This window comes from Coregonus lavaretus, assembly GCF_964263955.1.
Source record: "Coregonus lavaretus genome assembly, chromosome: 20".
NCBI classification, from domain to species: domain Eukaryota; kingdom Metazoa; phylum Chordata; class Actinopteri; order Salmoniformes; family Salmonidae; genus Coregonus; species Coregonus lavaretus.
Window position 1 is genome coordinate 41,032,715 of NC_140007.1, and position 16,091 is coordinate 41,048,805.

The 16,091-nt window shown below is 47.0% G+C and overlaps 1 protein-coding gene across 5 annotated transcripts in view; it reads right to left on the reverse strand.

The window, feature by feature from the left end:
• LOC311147284 (cyclic AMP-dependent transcription factor ATF-7-like) overlaps nt 1-16,091 on the reverse strand; it is a gene marked incomplete at its 5' end in the record, with an annotated part of 51,595 nt that overhangs the window by 7,553 nt on the left and 27,951 nt on the right. The window contains 6 exons of one of the 5 annotated variants that reach the window (XM_084183972.1): nt 8-92; nt 3,141-3,328; nt 3,721-3,897; nt 4,311-4,441; nt 4,784-4,880; nt 15,186-15,257. In XM_084183972.1, the coding sequence (XP_084040098.1) occupies nt 8-92; nt 3,141-3,328; nt 3,721-3,897; nt 4,311-4,441; nt 4,784-4,880; nt 15,186-15,233 (726 nt within the window). Of the gene's footprint in view, nt 1-7; nt 93-3,140; nt 3,329-3,720; nt 3,898-4,310; nt 4,442-4,768; nt 4,881-15,185; nt 15,282-16,091 lie in introns of those variants that run through there. The other 4 variants (XM_084183969.1, XM_084183968.1, XM_084183970.1 and 1 more) reach the window with 4 other exon arrangements.

A 16,091-nucleotide genomic window follows, 5' to 3' on the forward strand; every position in this document is an offset into this window, starting at 1 on the left:
TACTTACAGAAATGACAGAGGGTATCTGCATAGGACCAGGCAGGAGCCCATTGGGAAGGTGCATCATCATGGGGTAGTGGCCAGTGGGAGAGCTATAGAAAAAAAGAGGTAGAGGGTTACTGGTAGAATAAAAAAATATATTTAAAAAGCTCCATCTTGCCCTCTGATAGGGTAGGTGGAATTGACACCATATTGGACACACCTATCCAATCCTTTCAGATGTACAGAAGTGGCCTAAGGGCTAGGTACAGAGTTAGTTAGATATATATTCTTTGTATCTGTACCATAATGGCGACTATGACAGCACGGGCAGATCCATTGAAGCTATTTTCTTTTTATTTTGTGTTTGAAAAAAAGCATAAAGCTTATAATGGTGATTTACCGACACCTGCAGTGCTGGAGTCCTGAACCAAATCCTGTGTGTCATTAATTTGTGGCCACTAGATGGCGGTGATACAGCTTAAAGCCATTTAAAAACCAGGTAACCCAATTTGAAGAAGTCAATGCTCTGATCATTGGCTAATCCCTTCCAACCCATAGGAATACCCACAAAGCTGACTACTTTAAAATGGTGGAAGCCCTCAATGGCAATGGCAATGCAAAAACGGGTTAAATCCAACTAGAGATCTCGTAACTACAGTGCCTTCAGAAATAATTCACATCCCTTGACTTTTTCCACATTTTGTTGTGTTACAGCCTGAATTTAAAATAGATTAAATTTAGATGTTTTTGTCACGGGCCTACACACATGCACAATACCCCATAATGTCAAAGTGGAATTATGTTTTTAGAAATGGTTACAAATTGATTAAAATGAAAAGCTGAAATGTCTTGAGTCAATAAGTATTCAACCCCTTTGTTCAGGTGTAAAAATGTGCTTAACAAGTCACATAATAAGTTGCATGGGCTCACTCTGTTCGCAATAATACTGTTTAACATGATTTTTGAATGACTACCTCGTCTCTGTACCTACACATACAGATAATTGTAAGGTCCCTCAGTCGAGCAGTGAGGTTTTCCAATGCCTCGCAAAGAAGGGCACCTATTGGTAGATGGGTAAACATTTAAAAGTAGACATTGAATATCCCTTTGAGCATGGTGAAGTTATTAATTACACTTTGGATGGTGTATCAATATACCCAGTCACTACAAAGATACAGGCGTCCTTCCTAACTCAGTTTAGGGCTGTCCCCAACTAAAAAATGTGATCGGTCGACCAAGAATCGATTGGTCTAAAAGAATTAGGTATTTTTCCATATATAGAAACATCCTATGTGTTTTAATCAAATCAACTATATGCACTGAGCTTGTGTGATGCTTTAAGCGAACTGTTTGATGAAATACTTAAGACACAAATGACTAGAGGGAGTCCGACCGCAATTGATTTGATTGTGCTGGGCCTGGCTCAGACTTTCTGCTCTGTGTTAAAACAAAAGACAGCGAGTGACTGTGTGACTAGCACCCGTTGTCTCACTCTCCTCCCTGCTGCAGCGACCACCACAGAACATCAACAGTGTGTATCGCGCTGTCCGTGTTGCTGAAGCTGCAACATAATTACAGCCATTTCTGACTGAAGTGTTATGTTACTGAAATCCCTAATTTGTTTAGGATAAACATTCCCTATTCCCTCAACCCTTGGTGCTGTTAGATTACAATATAATTTTTCTGACCGTTTGGAACAATGTAAACAACACTAAATAAATTATACCGTACCAGAGAGTCTGTTGTAATGTTTTTTTGTTTTTTTGTAAAGCCTTTATTACAGCAAAGACTAAAAACAGTCGCATTCATTCGTGAATACATTTTCCGAAATGGAACGGTTTTGGTGTATTTATTGTTTATGCTAATTATCCAATGGTCACTTTGTTATTTTATTTAAAAACTAAAATTCTTGATTGCATTTCAAATCATGAATGACTCGTATGCTGTGTAATGACATAAACAATTAAATAATTGATTGATACAGTAGCCTATATAAGTATTGAAATATAGGCCTAAGTAAGTTACGGTATTAAAGACTAAACAGGATGCGCTCTTAGGCCTACAGCTCGATGGTGGCTATACAAGGCTTCTATACTAAGCCTACTAATGATAATGACATTACTTATTATTATAATGATGATCATAATAATAGTAATAATAACAATAGGAAGGAGATCAAGGAAAAAGGAGGGTTATTTTTATTATAAATATTATTTTCCTGACAATTTGGAACAGTGTAAATACTAAATAATGTATACATAATACCAGAGAGGCTGTTCTAACGAAAAGCCTTTATTACAGTATAGCAAAGATTAAAAAACAGTCGAATTTGTGAAATTGTTTATCCGACATGTGGTTGCGTGAGGCTTGGTGCTCACGATATCTGTAGGCTATTAAACAAACACTCAAACAGGTTACAGAAGCAGGATCTGTCTTATTTCTGTAGATATACACTACCTGTCAAAGGTTTGGACACACCTACTCATTCAAGGGTTTTTCTTTATTTTTACTATTTTCTACATTGTAGAATAATAGTGAAGACATCACAACTAAGAGAATGCCAAGAGTGTGCAAAGCTGTCATCAAGGCAAAGGGGGGCTATTTGAAGAATCTCAAATATAAAATATATTTTGATTTGTTTAACACTTTTTGGGGTTACTACATGATTCCATATGTATTATTTCATAGTTTTGATGTCTTCACTATTATTCTACATAGTAGAAAATAGTAAAAATAAAGAAAAACCCTGGAATGAGTAGGTGTGTCCAAACTTTTAACTGGTACTGTATATGGATGATTTATAAAGCCAGGCACATTTAACAGTTAGGCTGTTGATTATAGACGTAATTAAGTTGGGGTTTCGTCTCTCCTGACTTTTCTTAGACAATTAAGACATGGGCTGTTTTCTAGTCTCCTAACTCCGCTGCTGCCTACAGCACACTGAAGTGTTTCAGAACCGCGACAGGCATGCTTGCAGCTTTACAGCAAAGAAAACGGCTTGTCTCTAGCCTAAACGGTCGTAAAAAGGGTTGATGTGGAATTCAGCATATAAAAGTAATCTTTAACTGCAGCTCCAGGCCCCATGGAGGACTAGCCTGGGTCCAGATCTGAGCAGTCTTCAAATCTAGAACCAGGCTTGTGCAGGACCAGTCACTCACCCCAGCAGGGTGCGGTTGGAGGGTGGGGTGGGTGTGATGACGGAGGTGGGTGAAGGCATGGTGGGCTGCAAGGTGTCAAAGCCCAAGTGGAGGGGCAGAGAACCTGGTCTGGGACGCATAGGGAGGGCACCGTGCCTCACGATGGTGGGGGTGGGGGCCGAACTCAGCACTGACCTCAGGGGAGTGTCCTGAGAGAAGACAGGAGAGATGCCTAGTTCAACAACAGATGTTTAGTATAAGGTCAATTATGACTCTCATAGGTTTAATACAGCCTCTTTCCCAATGCATTGTGGATTGTTTCTTGATAGCTCATAGACATAGTTAATATGGAGTACAGCAGGTCCGTACATGTTGTTTCCCGATCCTGTCAGACGCTCCCCATCAACAGACCACAGTGCCCATCCATCCTGGTCACCCATACCTACCCGTTCCTCTGGCGCTCCCCTGTCCCCTACCTTTGGGTGTGACTGAAGGGACATGACTGGCATGTCAACCCATAACTCTAATCCTAACCAGAACCAATTAGGTCATTCAACATGGGTTTGCTGGTCAGTCATGTCCCCTAAGTTTTGACCCCTACCTTTCCTCGTCTCACCATGGCATCCCTGCTACTGTCTGACATGCTGGAGAAGGAATCAGGACTTCCTGGTGGGGAAGAGTCAACCTCCACAGGCTCCTCCTCCTTCACCTTCATGGATTCTGCTGACGGTGTCTGCAGGCTCATGTGTAGGGCCACCTCTCTGTGGGGGGCAGGGAGCTGGAGGGGGGGGGTGGGGGGGAGAGACTGTGACACTATGAAACACAGCAGAGATATCCCTTCAGAAGATCCAGGACTCCCATCCCATTCCACCCTATTGCTCATGTGACCGATTGGGTTCCGATCCTGCTCTTCTGCGTGCAACAACACTGTGTTCTGACCTAAAGCTTAGACCTAATGCAAGTCTTTGGGTCTCAGATACAGTACCTAATCAGGCAAACATGGTCTATCAAACTCCCTCGGTTCTATAATATGATAATATTATGCCATTTAGCAGATGCTTTTATCCAAAGCAGTCTTGTGTGCATACATTTTACATACGGGTGGTCCCGGGAATCGAACCCACTATACTGGCATTGCAACCGCCATGCTCTACCAACTAAGCTACAGAGAACCAAGCGATTTCTACTCACAGGGTTCTTGGCCCGCTTGTCGTCGTCCTCCTGGGCCTTCCTGAACTCCTCAGCGAAGGAGCTAGCCAGCTCGTTGAACAGCCCCACCTCCTCACAGTTCTTCAGGAAGCGAGTGGGAGTAGGGGTCTGGTCTGGAACAGGAGGAAGAGAAACACAAAGAGAAATGTCAATTTGAGAAAATATCACCTTTTTCAAAGCCCATGGATGACTTTTATTCTGACACACTTTGGCATGACGATTTAAAGATCAAATTAATCCAATATTCAACTACTAAAGGTCAACCACTAAAGGTTTTCAGAGAAGTCAAACTTGACAGGTGGGGACATCAGTGATCCTATATCCGACTAAAATGTTCTGGTGATCACAACTGACATTTGGGTACTCAACAACTGACAAATGGACCAAAGTAAAGAGGTGCCAGAACAGTAGAGTAATAAAACTAAATATTACAGACTCACTAGGAGAACCAGTACCTTGGATAATGACAGAGTCAGTCCTGGCAGGGCCAAACTTTAGAGTCATCTCATGCTTGTGTTTGTGTACAGCCAGGTGGTCCTCATTGGTAAACCTCTGGAGAGAGGGTGGGAGGGGGAGAGAGGGAGGGAGAGAGGGTGGGAGGGGGAGAGAGGGTGGGAGAATGGGAGGGGGAGAGAAGGAGAGAGGGGGAGAGAGGGTGGGAGAGAGGGTGGGAGGGAGGGGGAGAGAGAGGGAGAGAGAGTGGGAGGGGGAGTGAGAGAGAGAGGGTGGGAGGGGAGAGAGGGAGGGAGGGGTAGAGAGGGAGGGAGGGGTAGAGAGGGAGGGAGGGAGGGAGGGAGGGGAGAGAGGGTGGGAGGGAGGGGGATGAGGGGAGGAGAGGAGGAGAGAGGGTGGGAGGGGAGAGAGGGAGATAAGAGGGAGGGTGGGAGGGGAGGGGAGGAGAGTTAATATCACACACACACACACACACACGTCAGTTAGGGCCAGAAAGCACCTTAACCTCAATATCAGATGTCACAGAAGCCACTGGCTATCTTATGGATAACACATACGGTATCATTTTGGGTTGCACAACAAAGAATATACAATATATACAATACACTAGGATTTGTGTAATGCAGCCTTTTTCAGACCCTTTTAACCGTAAGCGACACAAGCCTACATGTATAGGAAATGGCATTGGTGACTGAGTGTGAAAACACATTGAGCCAACCGCTTGCCTTGCTCATTACCAGGAAGTGGCAGGCTAAGGTTAGGGAAGTGGCAGGCTAGGGCTAGGGTTAGGGAAGTGGCAGGCTAGGGCTAGGGAGGTGGCAGGCTAGGGCTAGGATTAGGGAGGTGGCAGGCTAGGGCTAGGATTAGGGAGGTGGCAGGCTAGGGCTAGGATTAGGGAGGTGGCAGGCTAGGGCTAGGATTAGGGAGGTGTCAGGCTAGGGTTAGGGAGGTGTCAGGCTAGGGTTAGGGAGGTGACAGGCTAGGGTTAGGGAGGTGACAGGCTAGGGTTAGGGAGGTGACAGGCTAGGGTTAGGGGGGTGACAGGCTAGGGTTAGGGAGGTGTCAGGCTAGGGTTAGGGAGGTGACAGGCTAGGGTTAGGGAGGTGACAGGCTAGGGTTAGGGAGGTGGCAGGCTAGGGTTAGGGAGGTGGCAGGCTAGGGTTAGGGAGGTGGCAGGCTAGGGTTAGGGAGGTGGCAGGCTAGGGTTAGGGAGGTGGCAGGCTAGGGTTAGGGAGGTGGCAGGCTAGGGTTAGGGAGGTGACAGGCTAGGGTTAGGGAGATGACAGGCTAGGGTTAGGGAGGTGACAGGCTAGGGTTAGGGAGGTGACAGGCTAGGGTTAGGGAGGTGTCAGGCTAGGGTTAGGGAGGTGACAGGCTAGGGTTAGGGAGGTGTCAGGCTAGGGTTAGGGAGGTGTCAGGCTAGGGTTAGGGAGGTGGCGGGCTAGGGTTAGGGAGGTGACAGGCTAGGGTTAGGGAGGTGACAGGTTAGGGTTAGGGAGGTGACAGGCTAGGGTTAGGGGGGTGACAGGCTAGGGTTAGGGAGGTGTCAGGCTAGGGTTAGGGAGGTGACAGGCTAGGGTTAGGGAGATGACAGGCTAGGGTTAGGGAGGTGACAGGCTAGGGTTAGGGAGGTGACAGGCTAGGGTTAGGGAGGTGTCAGGCTAGGGTTAGGGAGGTGACAGGCTAGGGTTAGGGAGGTGGCAGGCTAGGGTTAGGGAGGTGTCAGGCTAGGGTTAGGGAGGTGGCGGGCTAGGGTTAGGGAGGTGACAGGCTAGGGTTAGGGAGGTGACAGGCTAGGGTTAGGGAGGTGTCAGGCTAGGGTTAGGGAGGTGTCAGGCTAGGGTTAGGGAGGTGTCAGGCTAGGGTTAGGGAGGTGTCAGGCTAGGGTTAGGGAGGTGGCGGGCTAGGGTTAGGGAGGTGGCAGGCTAGGGTTAGGGAGGTGGCAGGCTAGGGTTAGGGAGGTGACAGGCTAGGGTTAGGGAGGTGACAAGCTAGGGTTAGGGAGGTGACAAGCTAGGGTTAGGGAGGTGACAGGCTAGGGTTAGGGAGGTGACAGGCCTACTTGTTGGCTTCCTGTACGTTAATAGATTAAGCATCTGCGGTGCACTTGCATATTATTCCATTTGTAAGACGTATGGTCAACTGAACAAGTAGCCTCGTGAACAAGTATGTGTTTATCTGCTTGCAGCACATCTGCAGAAGTCTGTCAGCCAACCAACACACCAAGGTGCTACAAATCAGTCTTTGTTTGTTCTCTTCCTTTTTGGAGTTGCTTTAGTTTAGTTTACGGAAGTAGATCAAAACAAAAAGAAACACTAAGTCGTGAGTGTCAGTGAGTGAGAGAAAGAGAGAGAGAGCAGAGAGAGGGGGGGTGGACAGAGCAGAGAGGATGGGGGCCCAGCAGAGAGAGAGGGGGAGAGAGAGAGAGACAGAGCAGAGAGAGAGAACAGAGAGAGGGGGGGGACAGAAGAGAGATTGACAGAGCAGAGAGAGAGAGCAGAGAGAGAGGGGGGAGAGAGAGACAGAGCTGAGAGAGAAAGAGCAGAGAGGGGGGGGACAGGGGAGAGAGAGCAGAGAGAGAGGGGGGACAGAGCAGAGAGAGAGAGCAGCGAGAGAGGGGGGACAGAGCAGAGGGGGAGGGGGGGGAGACAGAGCAGAGAGAGGGGGGAGACAGAGCAGAGAGAGGGGGGGGAGACAGAGAAGAGAGAGGGGGGGGAGACAGAGAAGAGAGAGGGGGGGGGGGGAGACCGAGCAGAGAGAGGGGGTGACCGAGCAGAGAGGGGGGGGGGGGGGGAGACAGAGCAGAGAGAGGGGGGGAGACAGAGAAGAGAGAGGGGGGGGGGAGACAGAGCAGAGAGAGGGGGGAGAGACAGAGCAGAGAGAGGGGGGAGACAGAGCAGAGAGAGGGGGGAGACAGAGCAGAGAGAGGGGGGGGGGAGACCGAGCAGAGAGAGGGGGGAGACAGAGCAGAGAGAGGGGGGAGACAGAGCAGAGAGAGGGGGGGAGACAGAGCAGAGAGAGGGGGGGGGGAGACCGAGCAGAGAGAGGGGGGAGACAGAGCAGAGAGAGGGGGTGACCGAGCAGAGAGAGGGGGGGGGGGGGGAGACAGAGCAGAGAGAGGGGGGAGGGAGACAGAGCAGAGAGAGAGGGGGGAGAGAGCGAGCAGAGAGAGAGGGGGGAGAGAGCGAGCAGAGAGAGAGGGGGGAGACAGAGCAGAGAGAGGGGGGAGGGAGACAGAGCAGAGAGAGAGGGGGGAGAGAGCGAGCAGAGAGAGAGGGGGGAGAGAGCGAGCAGAGAGAGAGGGGGGAGAGAGCGAGCAGAGAGAGAGGGGGGAGACAGAGCAGAGAGAGAGGGGGGAGAGAGAGCAGAGAGAGGGGGGAGAGAGAGAGCAGAGAGAGAGAGAGGGGAGACAGATCAGAGAGAGGGGGAGGGAGAGACAGAGCAGAGGGGGGGGGAGACAGAGCAGAGAGAGAGCAGAGAGAGAGAGCAGAGCACCAAGTGGAAACTGACAGGAGCATATTTGTAGCCAGTACCAGCTAGCGGCAGCATCACCAATACACTAGTACATGTCTCACAGACTGCAGTACAGAGAGCAATGTTATCATTTATGATGCTGCTCTTGCTTTTCACCAGAGTGGAGCGTCGCGCGTCCAGCTTCTTGTTGTTGTTGTTGTTGGCCAATCATAAGTCATCAAAGCGGCAATAGGCTACAGACAGTCATAGAGCCTCTGTGTGGCAAAAGTTAGGAGATATCTAATCAATGGAAGATGGAATTAAAATGATGGAAATAAAATGTAAAGGAGAAGGATAGGCTACAATGACCAAGAGCCAATAGGTAGGGAGGCTGCTACTTTATATTCTGAACCGAGTTGTTATGTGTAACTGTAGGATGAGAAAGCGCATGCACTGCAGCCTCAGTTAGCCTAGCTAGCTAACGTTAGCTATCTTAACTAGCTTCTCCCGGTTTGAAGCAGTCAAAAACAGGCACTACGTAATCATATTTGATAATAAATAACCTAGCTATGGCAGCTATTGGTCTACTATAGCGCGAGTCGGCTTGGTTGGTTGCCATCTCGTCTCTCCCTCCCTTTTGGAAATGTATAAAAAATGAAATATAACATTTACATAAGTATTCAAACCCTTTACTTGGTACTTTGTTGAAGCACTTTTGGCAGCAAGTACAGCCTCAAGTCTTCTTGGGTATGACGCTACAAGCTTGGCACACCTGTATTTGGGGAGTTTCTCCCATTCTCCTCTGCAGATCCTCTCAAGCTCTGTCAGGTTGGATGGGGAGCGTTGCTGCACAGCTATTTTCAGGTCTCTCCAGAGATGTTTGATCGGGTTCAAGTCCTGGCTCTGGTTGGTTCAGTCAAGGACATTCAGAGACTTGTCCCGGAGCCACTCCTGGGTTGTCTTGGCTGTGTGCTTAGGGTCGTTGTCTTGTTGGTATAGGTTTTCATCAAGGATCTCTCTGTACTTTGCTCCGTCCATCTTTCCCTCGATCCTGACTAGTCTCCCAGTCCCTGATGCTGAAAAACATCCCCACAGCATGATGCTGCCACCACCATGCTTCACCGTAGATATGGTGACAGGTTTCCTCCAGACGTGACGCTTGGCATTCAGGCCAAAGAGTTCAATCTTGGTTTCATCAGACCAGAGAATCTTGTTTCTCATGGTCTGAGTCTTTAGGTTCCTTTTGGCAAACTCCAAGCGGGCTGTCATGTGCCTTTTACTGAGGAGTGGCTTCCGTCTGGCCACTGTACCATAAAGGCCTGATTGGTAGAGTGCTGCAGAGATGGTTGTCCTTCTGGAAGGTTCTCCCATCTCCACAGAGGAACTCTAGAACTCTGTCAGAGTGACCATCGGGTTCTTGGTCACCTCCCTGACCAAGGCCCTTCTCCCCCGATTGCTCAGTTTGGCCGGGCGGCCAGCGCTAGGAAGAGTCTTGGTGGATTCAAACGTCTTCCATTTAAGAATGATGGAAACCACTGTGTTCTTGGGGACCTTCAATGCTGCAGAAATGTTTTGGTACCCTTCCCCAGATCTGTGCCTCGACACAATCCTGTCTCGGAGCTCTACGGACAATTCCTTCGACCTCATGGCTTGGTTTTTGCTCTGACATGTACTGTCAACTGTGGGACCTTATATAGACAGATGTGTGCCTTTCCAAATCATGTCCAATCAATTGAATTTATCACAGGTGGACTCCAATCAAGTTGTAGAAACAGCTCAAGGATGATCAATGGAAAAAGCATGCACAATAAAGGTATTTCTGTTTTTTATTTTTAACAAATTAGCACACATTTCTAAAAACCAGTTTTCGCTTTGTCATTATGGGGTATTGTGTGTAGATTGCTGAGGATCTTTTTTAAAATTTCATCAATTTTAGAATAAGGCTGTAACGTAACAAAATGTGGAAAACGTCAAGGGGTCTGAATACTTTCCGAAGGCACTGTACGTACGTAGGAGATACTGGAAGCAAGGATTATCATATTTAACAATAAATAGCAAACAAGTCAAAATGGAGACCCTGTCACTGTAAACTTGAAGGGAAAACTCTGATGGAAACTCGAATTGTAAGGAAGGATTCTTGGAAAGGCCAGACTCACATCAGGTTTCCACAATTGCATAGCCTACATGCCATTGCATGACGGACAGGCCTGGACAAGACCTGGTCTGGATATCAGAGTGCAATTACCTGAATAAAATCACACTTCTGTTCGGTTTTGACTGAAGAACAACATAGCCTTCACACACATTAGAAAGGGCCAAGTGTTTGAGTGTGAGCGTATCACAACACACCCAAAGCGCACCAACACACTCTGCTATGATGATAGCACACACACACACACAATTTAAAACTACGGGAAAAAACTGGCAAGTCTGCTACAGAGAGGCTAGAGTAGACATCAGTGTTCATTCAACCAAACCTTAAAACACCATCCTGTACCTTTTATCTAAACAGCCATTTCAGTATATATTTTCCTTTCTTGTCACTGAGTAATAAATGTTGTCAAAAAATGAAATATGTAACATCATTATTGTCCTTACATGAGAAAGTCAAGTAGAATCTAAACTCTGTTGTGGTAACTTGAAGTTGAGTCGCAGAAGGTTCTGAGAGGATTAATGAGCAAACAACACATTATTCATTCCAGACGCATGCTGTGCCGTTGTGTCTGCGGTACATGCTTGAGTTGTCTAACCACTAAATACCTTAGGACAGCAAAGAGTACAACACTAATTATCTATTATATAATAAGGTACAAGGTAATAACCTTACTAATTTGCAATTACATTTCCTCTCCACACTCATCTGTCGTCTTCAAGCTGTCCGCAGTAAAACACGTGGTAAAGCCTGCTGGTACAATGCCTTATGATGCTGTGATAAGCATGTGAGAACCTTTATAATGTTTCCTAATGAGGCTTATAGGTCATGTCATCACTAGCCAAAAGGGAAGAACCAGTTGGTAGAGCATGGCGCTTGCAACGCCAGGGTTGTGGGTTCGTTTCCCACGGGGGGCCAGTATGAAAATGTATGCACTCACTAACTGTAACTAACTGTAAGTCGCTCTGGATAAGAGCGTCTGCTAAATGACTAAAAATGGAAATGTAAATATCCCTATGAGCAAAAGACATTGAAAATACTACGCTTCTAGTTATGACTGTTATTCACCATGTTCTTTGGCCACCATGTTCTCTGGCCACCATGTTCTCTGGCCACCATGTTCTCTGGCCACCATGTTCTCTGGCCACCATGTTCTCTGGCCACCATGTTCTCTGGCCAGAACCCATATTATTATACAGACATGTTGTTTCTGGCCAGAACCCATATTATTATACATACATGTTGTTTCTGGCCAGAACCCACATTATTATACAGACATGTTGTTTCTGGCCAGAACCCATATTATTATAGCCCCCTCTGGTCTAAAGTAGTGCACTATAAATGGAATAGGGTTCTATTAGTGGCTGGCTGGCTGGCTTAGTGGCTGGCTGGCTGGCTTAGTGGCTGGCTGGCTGGCTTAGTGGCTGGCTGGCTGGCTTAGTGGCTGGCTGGCTGGCTTAGTGGCTGGCTGGCTGGCTTAGTGGCTGGCTGGCTGGCTTAGTGGCTGGCTGGCTGGCTTAGTGGCTGGCTGGCTGGCTTAGTGGCTGGCTGGCTGGCTTAGTGGCTGGCTGGCTGGCTTAGTGGCTGGCTGGCTGAGACAACACCTTGCCAGCATTGTATCACAACACCGCTAGGCTAGCGGTATTTCTCAGTGATCAGTGCATTGTCCATGTGGGCTCTCATAAAGAAACAGAAGCTTCAGAAAGACCCATGTTGACTAGCTAGCCATCACTATCAGTGGGATCAGTGTGTGTGTGTGTGTGTGTGTGTGTGTGTGTGTGTGTGTGTGTGTGTGTGTGTGTGGCCTGAATGCCAGTGTGTTGTGTTGTCCATGTGGGCTCTTACAAAGAAAATGAATTGCATTAGATACATCCGCATTGTTTCACAATAGCGCTAGCTGTCACTGTCAGACAGTGTGATCAGTGTTTGTCGCCTGGCTGAACGGCAGTGTGTTATTGTCCATGTGTGAGCTCATTAACCAAAGTGGAACAGACCTAGTCTGATCACAGATGTGTCTGTCCTCTCTTGCCACTCAATGTCACACCAAACATGATCATTTCACAAGGAGTTGGCAACAGAACAGAAACAGACAATATAAATGTGTTGTGTTGTCCATGTGGACACTTTCAGTGGCAGCAGAGCTAAATCCTGTTGATGTTTAAAATAAGTGTCTACTCGCTACCCATGTTCCACCACTGCAATGGGAAATGTCATTCATTTCAGATTTTTTTTTTTTTCCTCCACCTTTATTTAACCAGGTAAGCCAGTTGAGAACAAGTTCTCATTTACAACTGTGACCTGGCCAAGATAAAGCAAAGCAGTGCGATAAAAACAACAACACAGAGTTACATATGGGGTAAACAAAACATAGTCAAAAATACAACAGAAAATATATATACAGTGTGTGCGAATGTAGTAAGTTATGGAGGTAAGGCAATAAATAGGCCATAGTGCAAAATAGTTACAATTTCGTATTAACACTGGAATGATAGATGTGCAAAAGATTATGTGCAAATAGAGATACTGGGGTGCAAATTAGCAAAATAAATAACAATATGGGGATGAGGTAGTTGGGTGGGCTAATTTCAGATGGGCTGTGTACAGGTGCAGTGATCGGTAAACTGCTCTGACAACTGACGCTTAAAGTTAGTGAGGGAGATAAGAGTCTCTAGCTTCAGAGATTTTTGCAGTTCGTTCCAGTCATTGGCAGCAGAGAACTGGAAGGAATGGCGGCCAAAGGAGGTGTTGGATTTGGGGATGACCAGTGAGATATACCTGCTGGAGCGCAGACTAGGGGTGGGTGTTGCTATGGTGACCAGTGAGCTAAGATAAGACGGGGATTTGCCTAGCAGTGATTTATAGTTGACCTGGAGCCAGTGGGTTTGGCGACGAATATGTAGTGAGGGCCAGCCAACAAGAGTGTACAGGTCTCAGTGGTGGGTAGTATATGGGGCTTTGGTGACAAAACGGATGGCACTGTGATAGACTACATCCAATTTGCTGATTAGAGTGTTGGAGGCTATTTTGTAAATGACATCACCGAAGTCAAGGATCGGTAGGATAGTCCGTTTTACGAGGGCATGTTTGGCAGCATGAGTGAAGGAGGCTTTGTTGCGAAATAGGAAGCCGATTCTAGATCTAACTTTGGATTGGAGATGCTTAATGTGAGTCTGGAAGGAGAGTTTACAGTCTAACCAGACACCTAGGTATTTGTAGTTGTCCACATACTCTAGGTCAGACCGGCCGAGAGTAGTGATTCTAGTTGGGTGGGCGGGTGCAAACAGCGTTCGGTTGAAGAGCATGCATTTAGTTTTACTAGTGTTTAAGAGCAGTTGGAGGCTACAGAAGGAGTGTTGTATGGCATTGAAGCTCGTTTGGAGGTTTGTTAACACAGTGTCCAATGAGGGGCCAGATGTATACAAAATGGTGTTGTCCGCATAGAGGTGGATCCGAGCGTCACCAGCAGCAAGAGCGACATCATTGATATACACAGAGAATAGAGTCAGCCCGAGAATTGAACCCTGTGGCACCCCCATAGAGACGGCCAGAGGTCCAGACAACAGGCCCTCCGATTTGACACATTGAACTCTATCTGAGAAGTAGTTGGTGAACCAGGCGAGGCAGTCATTAGAGAAACCAAGGCTATTTAGTCTGCGAATAAGAATGCGGTGGTTGACAAGAGTCGAAAGCCTTGGCCAGGTCGATGAAGAGGGCTGCGCAGTACTGTCTTTTATCGATCGCGGTTATAATATCGTTTAGGACCTTGAGCGTGGCTGAGGTGCACCCATGACCAGCTCGGAAACCGGATTGCATAGCGGAGAAGGTACGGGTAGGATTCAAAATGGTCGGTGATCTGTTTGTTAACTTGGCTTTCAAATACTTTGGCAGGGCAGGATGGATATAGGTCTGTAACAGTTTGGATCCCTTTGAAGAGGTGGATGACCGTAGCAGCTTCCCAGTATGAGTACAGTGTTTCCCCTAGGATTTCGTTCAGCAGCGGTGGCAAAGGGGGGCCCTCCTCTTAACTGCAGAGACAATTTTGCTGTTTTAAAGTAATTTCCTGCAATTCTATACATTTTGTCATGGGGCGGAGAGAACATTTCACAGTTTCAAAGCTAGTTTCCTGCAATTCTACACATTTTGCCATGGAGCTAAGAGAAAACGTGCAGTTTTAAAGTAACTGTCCAGTGAAAATCTGACTTTTAAAAGTTAATATTCTGTTAACTCATTCCCAAATAATGTTGTTGACTCATCCTATACTCTTATTTGTGGCCAAAGCATAAATCGGATAGGAAAAAACACATCAAAAACCTACAAAAATATAGAATAAAAATATGTATTGCGCCATTATCTTTTCTACATACTTTATATCTGGTTTTAGTCGTTTAAGTTTACACTGAAAACGTTTTACCATCCCAAATTATTATTAATGAATATAGGGGAAACACTGGAGTACAGTACCACCAATACCATGTTTCAACTTTCCAATCAACTGAGGACTCGGACTCAAAATATAGTTATTCCAGTCAACTGCCAGACAGCAAAATACACAAACAAGTACAGTACAACCACACAAACGCAACTGTAAACACACACACACACACACACACACACACACACACACACACACAGTGAAATCCAAACGAAATGAGGATATTCACTAGACTATATTAATTCCACGATCAACTGCCACAAACAGTAAAACATACATAAACACTAGCACACAGGTAAAACCGAACTCAGAAACACAGACACTCACACACCTGAAACCCAAGACAAGGTAAAGGTAGACGGCTTACCTGTCCACAGCCGGGACAGTTGCACACAAAAGGTCGGTCGTCCCCCATCTTTGCAAAGAGCTTGCAACGTAACTGTGGGAGAGAAGAAGAGAACATTGTTGCCGTTTCCTTGATTTCCTCAATCGGTTCTGTTGGTCCTCCAGTAGGCTAGTACAGAAAACAACAAAGCAGATATACTGATGTTCTGCTGGTAGGCTAGCTGTAGTCAGGGCAGTCAGGATGTTCTACTGGTAGGCTAGCTATAGTTAGGGCAGTCAGGATGTTCTACTGGTAGGCTAGCTGTAGTCAGGGCAGCCAGGATGTTCTACTGGTAGGCTAGCTGTAGTCAGGGCAGCCAGGATGTTCTACTGGTAGGCTAGCTATAGTCAGGGCAGCCAGGATGTTCTGCTGGTAGGCTAGCTATAGTCAGGGCAGCCAGGATGTTCTACTGGTAGGCTAGCTGTAGTCAGGGCAGTCAGGATGTTCTACTGGTAGGCTAGCTGTAGTCAGGGCAGCCAGGATGTTCTGCTGGTAGGCTAGCTCTAGTCAGGGCAGCCAGGATGTTCTGCTGGTAGGCTAGCTGTAGTCGGGGCAGCCAGGATGTTCTGCTGGTAGGCTAGCTGTAGTCGGGGCAGCCAGGATGTTCTGCTGGTAGGCTAGCTGTAGTCAGGGCAGTCAGGATGTTCTGCTGGTAGGCTAGCTGCAGTCAGGGCAGCCAGGATGTTCTACTGGTAGGCTAGCTGTAGTCAGGGCAGCCAGGATGTTCTACTGGTAGGCTAGCTATAGTCAGGGCAGCCAGGATGTTCTACTGGTAGGCTAGCTATAGTCAGGGCAGCCAGGATGTTCTACTGGTAGGCTAGCTATAGTCAGGGCAGTCAGGATGTTCTGCTGGTAGGCTAGCTCTAGTCAGGGCAGCCAGGATGTTCT